We start from the raw sequence: 16875 nt of genomic DNA, 5'->3' as shown, positions 1-16875 counted from the left end.
AAAGAATCTGGAACCCACCCCATTATGCTATAATACATAATATGCAAATCATATAATCCAGTGGCCCACAGCCTTTTGGGCATCGGGGACCGGTTCTGTGGAGAGAGGTTTTTCGGTGGGCCAGAGGGTATGTGGGTTCGCATGCTGCTTGCATCCCGTGAATGGGGCTTGGAACGGCACAGTTTCTGGCCTGCCATGGCCCCGTGCCAGTCCACAGATCAAGGGTTGGGGACCCCTGATATGACCTACAATAGATATTCTCTCTAATCCTTTTCCAATTGGTTCAGTCTCCTTTGAGGTTAGCTGTTGACAAAAACAGAGCTATAATCCTGGCACACTCTTATACCTCCTTATTTAAACCAACTCCCCTGTTTTGTAGTTGTATGTTGCTCTGTAGGAGAAATCTCGCTGCGTTCTGTTTAGATTGTAAAAGCCTTTAAAAAAGAACCCTTCAGTTTCTGAATCTTTGTGGCTGTCAGTCTTCCAAATATCATCCAGAATTAAATCAGTGTTCAAGGCATAGCTTTCATCAAAGTTCCAATTTATTAAGAGAGACATGTTGGTACAATCTGTGGAAAACCCGAATCTGAAAGCTTCCTGGGTTTTCCACCCAGTTGAAAGTTCAAGATCTTGCCCCCCCCCCCCACACCCACAAGTTCATCACATGGTCCAATCTTCCTCTGCCACGCTGGCATTTTCACCCATCTAGTTCCCGTCAGGTGCAGAGGTGCAGAGACAAAGGATGACTTTGGGCTTCCAGAAAGGAATGTTTTATTTTGACAACAACACATTCCACAGTTCTACTCCTTACTATTCCCCCTCCCAATTCCCCCCTAATGAAACAGCATAGTAAAGACACACACAGAGAGAGTGTGGTAGGCCAAAGATCCTAAAAGGAATATAACTGCAGGCCTGACAGTGGCTTTGCAAGAATTTCAAAGATGGCTCAGTTGCGTTGACGGATCATGTCTTCTGACACATCCATGGTCTTCCGGTAATTAAAGATGATTTCGTTCTGCATAGCGTGTTCTTTGCCTGTGGAAACTTTTGCAACAGCTGTCTTGTGATTATGAAAACTGGTATGGAAAATAATTACGGGCCTGTAAAAGAAGAGTTGAATCACCTGCTCACCTGTTCGGAGGAGATTCCTAAATGAGATTCTGTTGGGAGGCTCACAGTTTTACAGGGATCTCCGCGGTTCCAACGCTAGCGATGTTTTGTAAACAATCAAACGCACTTAGGAAAGTTTCTGGTACTTGAATATTCTTTGGATTTGCTGGGATTATTTCTGTCAGCCTGAGGACCCGCAGTAGCTTTCGGAACAAGGTATTTCTAGAGCTTTTGAACAGAGCAATGACATAATAGTAGTTGGAAATATGTTGTTGTGTATCCTAATGTAACTCAAGCATAAGAAATCATATCCAGATGACTGGGATTTAAATATGAAAATGGAGAAAGGCCGGTTAATGTGACACTAGAAAGCGGCCTTGTCTAAATTGTTTTCCTGATATCCTGAACGAGAATGGCGTTCTTGGCCAGAAAAATCAAAATTTGTGACCACAAGATGGATGAAGGATCTCGAATCTTTCCTAATTGTTACATTCCTTTTGGGAATTTAAATTCTTCATATTGATTCTGAGTATTAGTTTCGCATAATGTAGGAACAAAGTAAAAAATACCAAACGGATTTAATTTATCAACGGAGTCGATCACAGCTGGAACGAAGCAATATTTATTTGAGTTATTTGTAAAATATGAATGTTTAGTCTATGACTTACTACGGCATGAATCATTTTATCATTTTAGCCTTGGGTGTCAAAGCAAGCTACTCTTATGAATTGGGAGGAAATATTGTTTCCTTCTTAGTTTTAGGGTTTGTTGTTTTCGATTTTAATAACTTCTCTCTCAGCCACAACTCACTTTCGCTGTGCTGTCACTTAATTGTCCCCCCTTAGCGAATTTCAGTCAGAGATCTGAAATGCAGGGAAAGGATGCTCAACCTGTCTTTTAAATGTGCAGATGGTTTGGGAGCACAAGGCCATCATTATCCAAAAACATGTCCGAGGCTGGCGGGCTCGCTTGCGCTATCACCGGACTTTGAAGGCAATTATTTACCTGCAATGCTGCCTCCGGCGCATGATAGCCAAGAGGGAGCTGAAGAAGCTGAAGATAGAAGCTCGCTCGGTGGAGCACTACAAGAAACTCAATGTCGGCATGGAGAACAAGATTATGCAACTCCAGCGTAAAATCGACGACCAGGTAAAAGGATGCACAACTGTGGATTAAATGAGCCACGGTGACATGGATGGATGGATGGATGGATGGGTGGGTGGGTGGGTGGGTGGGTGGGTGGGTGGGTGGGTGGGTGGACGGAGGGATGGATGGATGGATGGATGCACAGATGGATGGATATATGGATGGATGGATGGATGGATGGATATATATATGGATGGATATATATATGGATGGATGGATAGATACATGGAGGGATGGATGGACAGATGGATTGATGGACGGATGGATAGATACATGGATGGATGGATGGACAGATGGATTGATGGATGGATACATGGATGGATGGATGGATATATGGATGGATGGATATATGGATGGACGGATATATGGATGGATGGATAGATACATGGATGGATGGATGGATGGATGGATCGTTGGATGGATCGATAGACAGGCAGACAGGCAAGCAGAGATGGATGGATGGATACCTGGATGGACAATCAGGCAGGCAAGCAGAGATAGATAGATACAGAGATACAGAGATAGATAGAGATATATTTATTTCATACTCTAAGGGCAGGCTTGATGGATCCCTAGGTCTTTCTGCTGTCAGGTTTCTATGTTTCCAAACCGAAACAAATAGGGATGGGATAGTGTGCATCTCCTAAAGGGAGACAAGATGATCCATAAATATTTAGCCTGTATCTGTCGTCCTCTGATGATTGACCTGCACTCTTTGGGGTTTTTGTTCAGACACGAGACTCCAGGTCCCTGGTGGAGAAGCTAACTAGCTTAGAGGCAACTTACACTTCCGAGACGGAGAAGCTGCGGAATGACATAGAGAGGCTTCGGATGAGTGAAGAAGAGGCCAAGAATGCCACCAATCGCCTCATTAGCCTTCAAGAGGAGATCGGGAAGCTGCGGAAAGAGCTGGATCAGATCCAGACGGAGAAGAAAACCATCAAAGAAAAGGCGGATCTCTACAAACAAGAAACAGACAAGGTAAAAATCGTTTGGTTCCGAAACACACCTCTTTTAAGTATTGATGATGAAAGCAACATGGTGTGTGTGTATACATGCGCAAGCATTAGTTCCATTCTCCACACTTTTGCTCCTGTCTCTTCCCACTTGGCTTTCACATGTAGCTTGAGTAAAGCAGTATCCATAAAGTTACACTTTAAAAAAAACAACAAGTTTTACCCTATCTGTCCTTTTCACCAAAACCCAGAGACATTTATCTATCTATCTATCATCTATCATCTATCATCTATCTATCTATCTATCTATCTATCTATCTATCTATCTATCTATCTATCTATCTATCTGACCCTAACCCTTCCCCAGACTCCAGGACTGGCCCATGTTCCTCCCCAACCTCCTCACTGTCCGACTCTGTTGCCAGCTCCGCAGGCCGCTGGGGGACAACAACACTGACCCACTGTCCAGGACTGTGGAGTATTGTGTATTGATAAGACTTTGATAATGATACCAGCAGCCTCATTATAAACTTAACAATTAATTTAATTGGAATCATATAGAAAGAAATGCATTGACAGAATATTACAAGTTTTTCCCTCCCAACCTCCTTTCTTTAGCTGGTGCTTGAACTAAAAGAGCAAAACACCCTTCTAAAAGAGGAGAAAGATGACCTGAATAGCCGCATCCAAAACCAGGCCAAAGAAATTACAGGTAAGTTCAGCTCGGAAATTTACCGTCTGGGTTTTTAAAAACTAGTTTCTGTGCTTAAGTAGGCCTGTGGATCTGAACGTGGGAATGCTGGGAAATAGGGAAGGAATCCCCATTTCTCACTTGTAGAGAGAAAGCAGTGGGTGAAGTCTTGCTTTGGTTTTTCTTTTTCTTTGCAGAGGTCATGGAGAAAAAGCATCTGGAGGAGACAAAACAACTGGACCTAGACCTGAACAATGAAAGGCAGAGGTATCAGAATCTGCTCCAAGAATTCAGCCGGTTAGAAGAGCGATATGATGACCTGAAAGATGAGATGAGGCTGATGGAGGTGAGTGGACCAGATGCCAAATTCAGTGTCAGACTTGTTTTCCAATAGCTCCAGAGAAATGGGAATGTGCATAATTACCTTGAGGTAAGATGAACATTCTATCTATCTATCTATCTATCTATCTATCTATCTATCTATCTATCTATCTATCTATCATCTTCTATCCTTCCTGTCTGTCTGTCCGTCCGTCCATCCATCCATCCATCCATCCATCCATCCATCCATCCATCTATCTATCCATATATCATTATCTATCATCTATGTCAATCAATACTACCTACCTACCTACCTACCTACCTACCTACCTACCTACCTACCTACCTACCTACCTACATCTTCTATCTACCATGTCTGTCTGTCTGTCTGTCTGTCTATCTATCTATCATCTATCTATCATCTATCTATCTATCTATCTATCTATCTATCTATCTATCTATCTATCTATCTATCTATCTATCTATCTATCTATCTATCTATCTATCTATCTATCTATCTTCTATGTATGTCCTACCTACCATTTTCTCTGTAAGTTTTCTAAATTCTCTCCAAGAGATGAAACAATGAAAGGGCAGGAAACGTTTAGCCCATGGAGGCACCGAAATTAATGCTAGCGCTGCTTCCCTTCCCAGAGTATTTCCAAACCTGGGCACAAGAGAACGGACTCCACTCATAGCAGCAATGAATCAGAATATACTTACAGCTCTGAGCTCGCTGAGGCTGAAGAGTTTCCAATGGGAACAGAGGTATGGTTGGTCAATTTTGTGATGTATGTATGTATGTATGTATGTATGTATGTATGTATGTATGTATGTGTGTTACAACCCCTGGTATGCCCAAATATGGGAGGAAACTCACTACTCCCCCTTTCTGTCTATCGGCTCACTACAGGAGACCATCCAGGCAGCAAACCACATTTTTAATGTTGCCTTTTTATATTTGTGTTGTATTTGTGCTGATAAATAAATAAAGGGAGACTAGTATAGATCTGTTTCAAGCTATTTAGCTCTCATCAGCTAGCCAATCCCAGCTAGCTGATGAGAGCTAAATAGCTTGAAATAGATCTATACTAGTCTCCCTTTATTTATTTATCAGCACAAATACAACACATGTATATGTATATGTATATGTATATGTATATGTATATATATAAGTTTCCTTGGCTCGGGATGCAGATTTTGTCATCATCTCATCCATTCTGGAGATCATTTTTGAATATCCAGAAATGTCCCATGTATTAATTACGTGATGGCTGAGTCAGGTTTTTAAAGTGTGATTTAAAAACATCTCAACATTACAAAGAGACAAGAACTTAGTATTGGAGTCTTAGCTGTCCACCTGTTGTTGTTGTTGTTTTTCTTTCCATAAAAATAAGGCAGAAAGCCACAGTCAATCGAAAGTGGAGGGTGGACCTTAAATTGTGTACTAGGCTTCATTTTTTTAAAGCTTTAGGACCAATACTTTTTAAAATAGCTTTGTTTATCAGACTCACCTTTTGATATATTTCTTTTTACTTCTACAATAACAATTTGAATAACATTTAACATCCATATGCAGCTCTTTTAAACAAGTCAAATGTATACGTCTCCATCCCGTCTTTTGATGCTTACTTATTTAGGCTTACTTAGGGTTACTTACTTATTTTATCTATGCTTGCTAACTTCTCCATTCATTCAACGTTGGCGTGTTCATTTAAAGCCAACTTGGGGTTTGTTCCTTATAGAGAATGTCAGCTGCTCCTCCAATGTTGCTGCCACGTTTGGTCCTCTACGGTGTGGGCCTGTTTTCCTGAAAGCCCTTATTTCCCATGTGCTTTCATCTTTTTCCTCACGATAACAAAAAAAGTATGCAGATCTGCCCCTCCTTCCAGTAGAACTTTCTGATCTCCACCCTTCCCCATTTGCCCTGTCAATCAGGAACCAAGTGAGAAAAAGGCACCTTTGGACATGTCTCTCTTCCTCAAACTACAAAAACGAGTGAAGGAGCTGGAGCTGGAAAAGCAGTCCCTGCAGGACGAGCTAGAGAAGAAAGAAGACCAAGTTCTGAGAGCCAAGGCCAAGGTAAGGTGGGGGGAAAAAAATCACATATCTTCTAGTCCAGGCGATGGGGACAGTTGGGATCAGTGGTGGGATCCTACTGGTTGAACAACCGGTTCGGTGATCGCGCGCTTTGAGAAAACGTTCCTTCCGCATCTCTGCTGGGGAGGAAAACAGCTGAAGCGCGGCAATCCGACTCAGCTGAGAAGATATACCGTATTTTCCGGCGTATAAGGCGCACCTTTTTCGCCCCCCAAAAGAGGGTGAAAATCTGGGTGTGTCTTATACACTGAATACAGCATTTTTTGGCCTACCAAAAGTGCAAAAATGGACGTGCAGAGGGTTTGGGAGGCTTGCAAAGTGCTCCTGGGGGCTGTGGAGGGCAAAATCGAGTGAAAAACGGGCCGTTTTTGCCCCTCCCAGCCCCCAGGAGCACTTTAAAAGAGGTTTTAATCTTGTTTTTACCTGTTTTCTTAATGTTGTTGATACAGTCTGCAGAGCTACCAAGGATATTTTTAGTAATTGTGATCTTTTGAAAATCACTCACCTTTCTCTCTTGGCTTGACTATAGAATTTAGTCCATTAAACATTAAATAAACATTACTAATTATCTAAAAATGAATACAGGGACTTCACTGAACTATCCATTTCTTCTTGATAGTGTCTGAAATGTTCTCTTTCTAAAAGTGCAATATTTTTGTTTCCACTTTGAATTTTTCCAGGAAGAAGAAAGGCCTCAGATGAGGGGAGCAGAGCTGGAATACGAATCACTTAAGGTTGTGAAAAGTATTGTATTTGGGATCCCTGAATCCTATGCATTACCCCCCAAAATAGGCTAAATTAGAAAAACAGATTTAAATGATATTTACTGAACTTATTTTTAAAATATCCCAATGCTTCATGTACATGCTATCGTACAAGCATATATGGAAGCCAGTAATGATTTGATTATTTTAATTATTAGCCTGAGGCACACTCACAAAATTACATGGAATTTGTGATCCATCAGTGGATCTGGAAGTACCAACATTTCTAGACTACTTTTCCATTCTAGGCATGTTGGAATAGAATGGAATAGAATAGAATAGAATTCTTTATTGGTCAAGGGTGATTGGACACACAAGGAATTTGTTTTTGGTGCATAAGCTCTCAGTGTACATAAAGAAAAATAAAATTGAATGCATTCATCAAGAATCAGAATAGAATAGAATAGAATAGAATAGAATAGAAAAATAGAATAGAATAGAATTCTTTATTGGCCAAGTGTGATTGGACACACAAGGAATTTGTCTTTGGTGCATATGCTCTCAGTGTACATAAAGAAAAATAAAATTGAATGCCTTAATCAAGAATCATTAGAATAGGATAGAATAGAATAGAATAGAATAGAATAGAATAGAATAGAATAGAATTCTTTATTGGCCAAGTGTGATTGGACACACAAGAAATTTGTCTTTGGTGCATAAGCTCTCAGTGTACATAAAGAAAAATAAAATAGAATGCATTCATCAAGAATCATTAGAGTAGAATAGAATAGAATAGAATAGAAGAATAGAATAGAATTCTTTATTGGCCAAGTGTGATTGGACACACAATGAATTTGTCTTTGGTCCACATGCTCTCAGTGTACATAAAGAAAAATAAAAAGCACAGGGTTTAAAGTAGACCTTTGTTTGTGAAATATATAAAGGTCAGGACTTTTTTTAATCAAACCCATCAGTAAATAAAATGGCCTTCTTTACTTTGATCTTGATTTCTATTAGACCCGTTGGTGAAGGAGGACAACTGTTTTTATTGTTTCCTCCCATCTTATACCCTGCAGCGGCAAGAGCTCGAGTCGGAGAATAAGAAACTAAAGAACGAATTGAACGAGTTGAGGAAGAGCTTGATGGAAAAGAGTGGTCCAGATGTCACGATGCCTGGTGCCCCAGCATACAGGGTCCTTTTGGACCAGATGACCTCTGTCAGTGAAGAGCTGGAGGTCCGCAAGGAGGAAGTTCTCATCCTGAGGTCTCAGCTGATGAGCCAGAAGGAGGCAGTGCCGTACAAGGTGAATACAGAAACCGAACTGGTGGTATTGTCCGTGTTCATGTTAGGTCAGTGATGGCTAACCTTTTTTGGCACTGAGTGACAAAAAGGTCGCGTGGAAATGTCGCGCACACGCTCATCGAGGGTCGCACTCCGGAAAAGATGAACTTCCGGGTTCTAGTGTGCATGCACCAGTTTTCAGCACTGCCGCTCGCGCGAAGGACAGCTGCATGCATGCCAGAAACCCGGAAGACAAACAGGCAAGGCCGTGCGTGCCAGGCAATATGACTTCACGTGTCACTTTGGGCACACGTGCCATAGGATCGCTATCACGGGGTTAGGTAGTACGATGGCAGGTGACGTTGCTTCTTTTCTCCCAAAGAACGATCCAGAATCAAGCCAAATACTAGCATGGGTTTTCTTCTGTAGCTCATTAGCAGTGCAGGCTACGTGGGTAATCTCTTAATCTCTGCATAAAGCTATTCCTTCTCACCATTGAGTACGGCGGAGTATCCATTGGTTTTCATCCACTGTTGTATTAGTTTATGCCATGTTGGAAGGGAGGTGGGGGGAAGCATGCTCAGCTCCTTCCCATTGGGTTTGCCACGGTCATCTGGAATGGCTTTCTGAAGCTTTACAGCAGGGCTGTCAAACTCCCGGCCCATGCGCTGGCCACACCCACGCCCGGTTTAGCGAAGTGGGGGGAAAAGTCCCAATATGTCATGTGATGCAATGCAAGTTTGACACTCCTGCTTTAGAGCAAGGATGTCCAGCCTTGGTAACTTTAAAATCTGTGGGATTCCACTCCCAGAATTCCCAAGCCAAGTCATGCTGGCTGTGGAAATCTGGGAGTTGGAAGTCCACAAATCTTAAAGTTTCCAAGACCCCTGTTTTAGAGATTAGCAATTTCCTACAGGAAACAATTTCCCTTGAAACGTGTTAGGCTAGCTAACAGGCCAATGCTGGTGCAGTTGCATTTATTCATCCGTCAACTTTTAATTAATGAGCAAGTATGTTAGATAATAGTATTTCTCTCTCTCTATTTTCCTGCTTGCACATGGATTACCAGGATGATAAGGTAAACATTGCTGTGGATAATTTTATTTTTAATGCCGGGATCCTTGTAACCTCCCACGTGTCCGTATTAATGCGTTCAAGCAAGCCACGGAATTGAGCCCACGAAAGTAGCAAGGGACGTTTTTGCTCTGCGGTACATTATCGTTGTAGTATTTCTTCTTCTTCTTTTTTACTTTGGCAATAACTTTCCTAAAATAAGAATGTCCAAAAGAAAAAGAAGCCCCCCCCCCCTTTATAGCCCTTTAGCTGAACAAGAAAGATCAGGTCCACAGGCAAAAGTTTTAATTAAACTGACTTATTGCTTAAAGCCTACACGCAGGAATCTTCCCAACTAATGGACAAATAACATGCTAAGAGTTTGATAAGGATCAACAGCACTCAAGGGGGAGGGATTGGACTTAGTTCTCTTGTGACTATGTCGGCATTCTAGGCTGATTCCGCCTTTTCACTCCACCCCCAGTTCTGCCATCTCTTCTCCTACATCAAGAAGCTTTTGTTGTTGCGTTGCTGTATCTGTCACAGCTTTGAAACACCCCTGAGATATGTAATTGAGACAGAGTGCATGGCTAGGCCAGAGATCAGCCCGGGAAGCTCATGACTCAATTAAGACGTGGACTCAAGCCACCTCTTGATGTTGGTCCAACCCACTTAGAGCAAATTGCTTTAGCAGCTCCTCTACAAGAGCAGCATAGACAAGTCTACATTAATGACAACTAAATAATGATTGTAGCACGCATTTTGTTTGCTGCTGAGACCAGCCCGTACTTAAAGCATGTGCTATTGAATCATTCTCATTTGTTTCTCCCATTGATGGCTCCCCAGAACACCATGACAGACTCTACAATTCTTTTGGAAGATGTTCAGAAGTTGAAGGACAAAGGAGAGATCGCTCAGGCTTATATTGGACTGAAGGAGACAAACAGGTACATGCCTAAAGATCTTGAACCGTTGTCTCCCAACATTAATCATTCTCTCTCTCTCTCTCTCTCTCTCTCTCTCTGTGTGTGTGTGTGTGTGTGTGTCTTTCTGTCTCCCCTCCTCTTCCTCCTCTCCAACCCTTTGGAGTGTACAAAACTTTTCAACTGTCAAACTGCTTTGGATTTGAAAAGCCCTTCCTTGTATTTGAAATGGTGTATTTGGAAGTGCTTGAAGCTTCAGATATAATACCCTGAGCCCTAAACCACTTCCAAAATGATCAAAACAGCCCATCTTGAATGTGAGATAGTCCAGTGATGGCGAAAGTTTTCGGCACTGAGTGCCCAAACCAGAATGCGTGCATGTGTGCGCACAGGCCTGAAACCCAAAGACCAGCGCACTGGCCAACTAGTCTTTGGGTTTCCGGCGCTTAGGCACACGCCAGCCAGCTGGCAGTCCTTGCCAACTTGGGTTGCAGTATCAGACCTGTCCTTCGGCCGAACAGCAGTGAAAATACTTTCTGATTGGCATCAGAGCCAGCCAGCTGGTCTTCGCACGTGCCAGAGGGCTGGAAACCCAAAGACCAAGTGACCGAAAACTATAAGAGCAGCTGGCAACAGCGCATGTGCCCACAGAGAGGGCTCTGCGTGCCATAGGTTTGCCATCACAGGGATAGTTGCTTCAAGCTCCAAACAGAGTATTTTGAATTCACAACCTTTTGCACACCTCCAGCGTTTTCATTCCATAAATCTTGATTTTTAGACGTACACATTTTGGGTCCTTTAGTATGAATCTCTCTAAAGAGCAAGATGGCTTTAGTGCCTTTCAGCTTTCATAGGAAAATGAACCTCCAATAAGCTTGCATGCGATGTTTGAAAAGCCGTTTGTGGTTTCGACTGTTATGAAATTTGCTAAACCCTCATATGAAAATACAGCTTCTTTCTGTGCCTTTGTTTTCACTTCTCAGAATTGTTCTTATAAAGGAAGGAAAAAAAAACCCTTTTTAAAATGCAAAATTGTTCCAGGGATGGAAAGAAGCTGGTAGATCATATAGGGCACTGGCACTCCCTCTTGCCAACTTGGGTTGCAGTATCAGACCCGCCCTTAGGCTGAACAGCAGTGAAAATACCTTCTGATTGGCATCATCGCCCAGAAATATTACATTGGCCTCCTGTCACAGTGAATAAATAAATCTGAGAAGATCCTTCAGTTGTTTGTGCTGTGTTAAAATCCTTACCTGGATATAATGAGAATGAGGCATATTTGTTTGGGTTTAACGAATCTAGAAAAAAGCAGCCTTATCTGAAAACACATCTTGTCATCTGGATTGCTTTATCAGGTTCTCTTTTACAACTGCATTACTTCCATAGTAAGAGAAATAATATGTACTTCTATATTTACATTGGGGCAAGTCCCAGTGAAACCAGTAGTTTTAGACAGGATTGCCCAAATGCAAGTTAGGAAGGCTGCATTCTTGTTTAAATTTAGGCATGAGGATCTTGGGATTTGATTCTCAATAAATTTGTACAAGATCGGTTGAGTAAACAGCTTGGAATTAATATTTACTGAGACCCCCCCAAAAAAGATACTTCTTTTTGTCCTCTTAATTACACTCTCCTTGTCCTTTTACTTAGCCTATCCCATCATTTCCATCACGTGACCCTTTTGTTTTTGTTTCTGCATTTAAAAAAAAACATTTTTCTCGGAAGATCATCTCCTCAAGACTGTCATTTGCTGAACGAGGATGGCGAACTGTGGCTGGTATATGAAGGGCTAAAACAAACCAACAGGTTACAAGATTTCTCAGGATGGGGGTGTTGTTGTTTTAATTCGCATTCTTTCTTGCCTTCTTCCTGTCACTAACATGCTGTGGAGCTGCTTTTGGCAATTACATTCGACCCAAACGTGTTTGTTAAAGGAAGAGAAAGAAGAGTGTGCATTTATGTATTAATAGGATTTACTTTTAAGTCATTCCAAATAACTATTCTGCAGACCATTTCCCCAAAAATCAGATTCAGGCCATTTTGAAAATGGTCTCAACACAGTATGTGCACCCTTTTCTGTAAATATAGCCCCTAAATACATCTACTTACTGGAGAATGGGGAAGCCAGTTTTTAAATATATGTCTATATTCTCTAAAAAATGTACTGTCTTGTGCTATTTTTATAGTCAAGGGAGAATGAAAGTTTCATATTTAGCTCAATCAAACAACACTCAAAATGCTCCTTTTGCCAAGAATGCCAACTTAACCGGTTTCTTTCCTTTTCTTATACTGCTAACAAAACATGTACATTTAACTGCATCTTTTTTGTAAGTTTGCAAGAAGCTAACTTTTTTGGGGGATGGGGGGATCTTTGCTGCAGGGAAAGCAGGGGGAGAGGTGGCTCTGCAGCTTCTTGTTTCTTGTCCCCGTGCTCCAGAATTGCTAGAAGGTTCTAGAGCAAATGGCAAAGAAACGAAAGGTAAATTATCCACATTTACCTTCATGTGCTTAGTCGAGGTAGCTCTTAGCTGATCTGCTTAGACATATTTAAACCCTGAAAGGCTGTGTCTGATTATAGATAGTCTAGTTGAGATATCCACCTGTATGTAAGAAACGCAGTGCTAGCGTTGATAAATAATTGTTTATTTATTCTTTGTATTTATTTATTTTTCCCCCTCCCACAATTGATTCACGTATGGTGAATCAGTCTTTGGTGAATCAGTAGCACGGGAATTTTTTTTTTCCTTATTAGTTTCTCTTTGGGCCTTTTGGAGCTGCAGTAATACCCCTTTTAAAACCAAAGCTTAGAAAATCTTTCAAAGCCTATGATCCTTATGGGTCATTTTTGCTTTAGTTAGGAGACTTCTGTTTCACTCCGAGCAGAATAATCCTGAAGAATAGGAACTTCTTAATAGATACCACTTCATAATGCCTTGATAAGGCCACACTTGAAATACTGCATCCAGTTTTGGTTGCCACGATGTAAAAAAGATGCTGAGACTCTAGAAAGAGTGCAGAGAAGAGCAACCAAGATGATTAGGGGACTGGAGGCTAAAACATACGATGAACGGTTGCAGGAACTGGGTATGTCTAGTTTAATGAAAAGAAGGACTAGGGGAGACATGATAGCAGTCTTCCAATATCTCAGGGGATGTCACAAAGAAGAGGGAGTCAAACTATTCTCCAAGGAACCTGAGGGTAGAACAAGAAGCAATGGGTGGAAACTAATCAAGGAGAGAAGCATCTTAGGAAAAATTTCCTGACAGTTTAGAACAATTAATCAGTGGAACAACTTGCCTCCAGAAGTTGTGAATGCTCCAACAATGGAAGTTTTTAAGAAGATGTTGGATAACCATTTGTCTGAAGTGGTATAGGGTTTCCTGTCTAAGCAAGGGGTTGGACTAGAAGACCTCCAAGCTCCCTTCCAACTCTGCTGTTCTATTCTAGCTACATTTTAATTGTAAAACATTTCTTTGTCCCTTTTGCTTGTAGGAAACCAATTATAGAGCCCTTAAGGGCTTGGGTTACTTAATAATCCACTGGGGTTTAGAGACCAGCATTAGCCTAAGATGTTAGGTGTCTGAGACAGAAAATCGAAATACTTCCTAGGATGATAAAAACGTAGCAATCACCAAATTGTATTTACTTGTAATAAACTTCAGTGTAGGTGGTATATACAATCTTGTTAACCTTTACAAATGGTAGATTTTCTGCCCTGCCAATAGTGCCCTATAGACTCCCCCCCACCCCGATAAATTGTCCTCTTTGCAGTAGCTATGGCTGTAAAGTAGCATTTACACCAGCCTTAAGCATTGGGTGGAGTTCAGCGTCTGGAATTGCTAGGAGGAGAATTCTAGAAGCTGAAAAATCCATGCATCTCAAGCTTGCTGAGACTGAGAAACGTCTCCCCAGAAGATACCTACCTGCTTCATGGTTTCGTAGCTCAGCTGTCTTTGGAAGAAAACCCGAAAGCGCAAGCATGTTTGTGTGGGATCGGCCCCTATTTCAGCTGCATGGGTGAAGTCAGTTCAAGCCAAGGGACCTGGACTTCCTTTTCCCAAGAAGACGTTTCGCTTCTCCAAGAAGCTTCTTGGAAGAGAAGTGAAACGTCTTCAAGGAAAGGTTATGGGGCAACCATGATCTCAGAATCTCCCTAGTCAAGGCAAGGGAAGTTTTCAGCCTCAAGACACTCAAAAAGGGTTTAAAGAACCTTCTTCTGGTTTTCTTTCTTCCTCTCCCTAATCAGTCGGTCGCTTACTCCTATCAGCAGCGGTTGAAACGCCCAATCTGTGCATGAGAAAGTCTTTCAAATGTTTCTTCTTCCTGACCTTCCCTTCCCTCTTGGCCTTCCTCAATGGGCTTCTTGCAGGCTTCTGGAATCTCAGCTGCAGGCTCAGAAGAGAAGCCACGAGAACGATCTGGGGGCCCTCCGTGGAGAGATCCAGAGTCTGAAGGAGGAGAATAACCGCCAGCAGCAGTTGCTGGCCCAGAACCTCCAGCTGCCCCCGGAAGCCCGGATAGAGGCCAGTCTGCAGCATGAAATCACCCGTCTGACCAATGAGAACCTGGTAAGGACTTTGTGTAACTCAGTAGTCCGGAAATCCCAGCTGTTCTCACCAGGGGTGGGTTCCTGCCAGCATTACTGCCGGTTCGGTGCTCGCAGAGCTGGCAGCAGATTCGGACAGAGAGGAGGTTGGGAAGGGACATGGGCCAGTCCTGGAGGCTGGGGAAGGCTCTGAGGAGGGCTCTGTGTCAGAGGCAGAGAGGGGGCCACAGCCATATGCCGATGATCAGCTGCCTTCAGAGTCAGACATCAGTGAGGCAGAAGAACAGCTGGAGCCTGTTCCCAGTGTGCGCATGCGCAGAGTTGCCAGAGGAAGAGAACAACTAAAGAACAATGGTCAACTTGGGAGTAAGGCCACAAGTGGATGATGAATGGCCCCTCCCAGAGGAAATCAAAGAGGAGCGAAAGGGGAGTGGAGTTTGCAGGAGACAATTCATTCGCTTAATTGGCCTGCGACTCTCCGAGACTCCTTGCCAAGTTTTGCAGATATCGGCCTGGCAGCTCTCCAAGCCAGAGAAGGTCTGTGACTGTAAATCCTCCCTTGAAAGACTTTGCTGGATGTGAACGAGCAGAATTCACAGTAAATCAATAAAAGAGGTTTTTGTCAGGACAAGGAGTGGGACATGGAAAGGACCAGATAATTTTTGTCTCAGCAAATGTATCCAGAATAGGAACAGGCCTGAAGTCTGCCAAATGTTTCTGAAGGTTTAATGAGGATTACCAGGTGCCCCATATCTCCTTAGTCCTGTGGGAGAGGATCTGCCAGAAACCAGGATGCTTGGATCTGTTGCATCTCTTCAACAAGGTCACCTCTGTCATACTGCATGCATTTCAGTCTCCTAGAAAGTAAGGTTTTTATGTAACATCCAGGCCATGCGCAGCCTTGCCAATCTAAGCCAGATGGTGGCATTGCCTCCCAGCTGTCCTGAGTTTTCTCTTACGCCACTAACAGCATCGGTTTCTGTTTTGTCTATTCTGAGCTAGGCTTCCCCAACAGCACGATGCTGAGTCCTTGTCCCGATAAACCCCTTTTATTTAATTTACAGTGAATTCCTCTCCAGCAAAGTCTTTCCTCTCCCACAGTTTTTCAAGATGGTTCACAATGGCAAGAATGCAGGAATGAACTAATTGTCTCCTGCAAACTCCCCTCCTCTCTCGCTCCTCTTTTATTTCCTCTGGGAGGGGCCATTCATCATCCACCTGTGGCCTTCCTCCCAAGTCAACCCCTGTTCTTTAGCTGTTTCCTTCGTCTGGCAACTCTGCACATGCGCACACTGGGAACAGGCTCCAGCTGTTCTTCTGCCTCACTGATGTCTGACTCTGAAGGCAGCTGATAACTGGCATACGGCTGTGGCCCCTCTCTGGCCTCCGACCCAGAGCCCTCATCAGAGCCTTCCCCAGACTCCAGGACTGGGCCATGTTCCTCCCCAACCTCCTCTCTGTCCGAATCTGCTGCCAGCTCCATTGGTGGGCCAAAATAGTCTGTTGCTTTTCTGGTTCCTTTTAGCCCCTCACCCGTTTTGTCCTCCATTTTGTTGGGTAGGATTTAATGGAGCAGATGGAGAAACAGGACAAAACGGTCCGGAAACTGAAGAAGCAGCTGAAAGTTTTCGCCAAGAAAATTGATGAGCTTGAAGGTAAAGTATTCGCCTGCGGTCAAAAGGGTTTCTGCTTCTAAATATTAAATGCAGGCATGCTTTCTTTAAAAAAAATCTGTTTGAGGCAAGGGTTTCTGAAGTTGCTGAAGAAAAATAACAGTGGTATTCTGCAATAATAAGGAAGATTGGATGCATTGAAGGAGCTGCACAGGTTGTCTTAAGAGGGTGATGGGTAACCTTTTTTGGCTTGGGTGCTGAAAACACGTGTGTGCCCACAGTCATAATTCAACCCCTCCCCACATGCATGCGCATACAACCTCCCCCCGCTGCCCCCCCCGCTTGTGCACACAACCCTCCCGCCTTCCTGAAGCCTGGGGAGGGCAAAAGGGAAGCTCTTTGGAGACAATCCGGTCCCAAAAATCTGCTC

At 42.9% G+C, this 16875-nt stretch overlaps 1 protein-coding gene across 2 annotated transcripts in view; it reads left to right on the top strand.

The window, feature by feature from the left end:
• Positions 1 to 16875, top strand: part of MYO5A (myosin VA) — a 65619-nt gene that overhangs the window by 35858 nt on the left and 12886 nt on the right. The window contains exons 21-32 of one of the 2 annotated variants that reach the window (XM_081964532.1): positions 2020 to 2259; positions 2989 to 3237; positions 3831 to 3924; positions 4101 to 4249; positions 4879 to 4992; positions 6163 to 6306; positions 7005 to 7058; positions 8105 to 8332; positions 10210 to 10310; positions 12012 to 12092; positions 14656 to 14854; positions 16394 to 16487. In XM_081964532.1, coding sequence (XP_081820658.1) covers positions 2020 to 2259; positions 2989 to 3237; positions 3831 to 3924; positions 4101 to 4249; positions 4879 to 4992; positions 6163 to 6306; positions 7005 to 7058; positions 8105 to 8332; positions 10210 to 10310; positions 12012 to 12092; positions 14656 to 14854; positions 16394 to 16487 — 1747 coding nt within the window. The remainder of the gene's footprint in view (positions 1 to 2019; positions 2260 to 2988; positions 3238 to 3830; positions 3925 to 4100; positions 4250 to 4878; positions 4993 to 6162; positions 6307 to 7004; positions 7059 to 8104; positions 8333 to 10209; positions 10311 to 12011; positions 12093 to 14655; positions 14855 to 16393; positions 16488 to 16875) is intronic. The other variant, XM_081964531.1, reaches the window with a different exon arrangement.

Source organism: Natrix helvetica (genome assembly GCF_964273705.1).
Source record: "Natrix helvetica genome assembly, chromosome: 12".
In the NCBI taxonomy this organism is placed as follows: Eukaryota; Metazoa; Chordata; class Lepidosauria; order Squamata; family Natricidae; genus Natrix; species Natrix helvetica.
The sequence above is the reverse complement of the archived record's forward strand: the minus strand, read 5'-3'. Positions and strand labels throughout refer to the sequence as shown.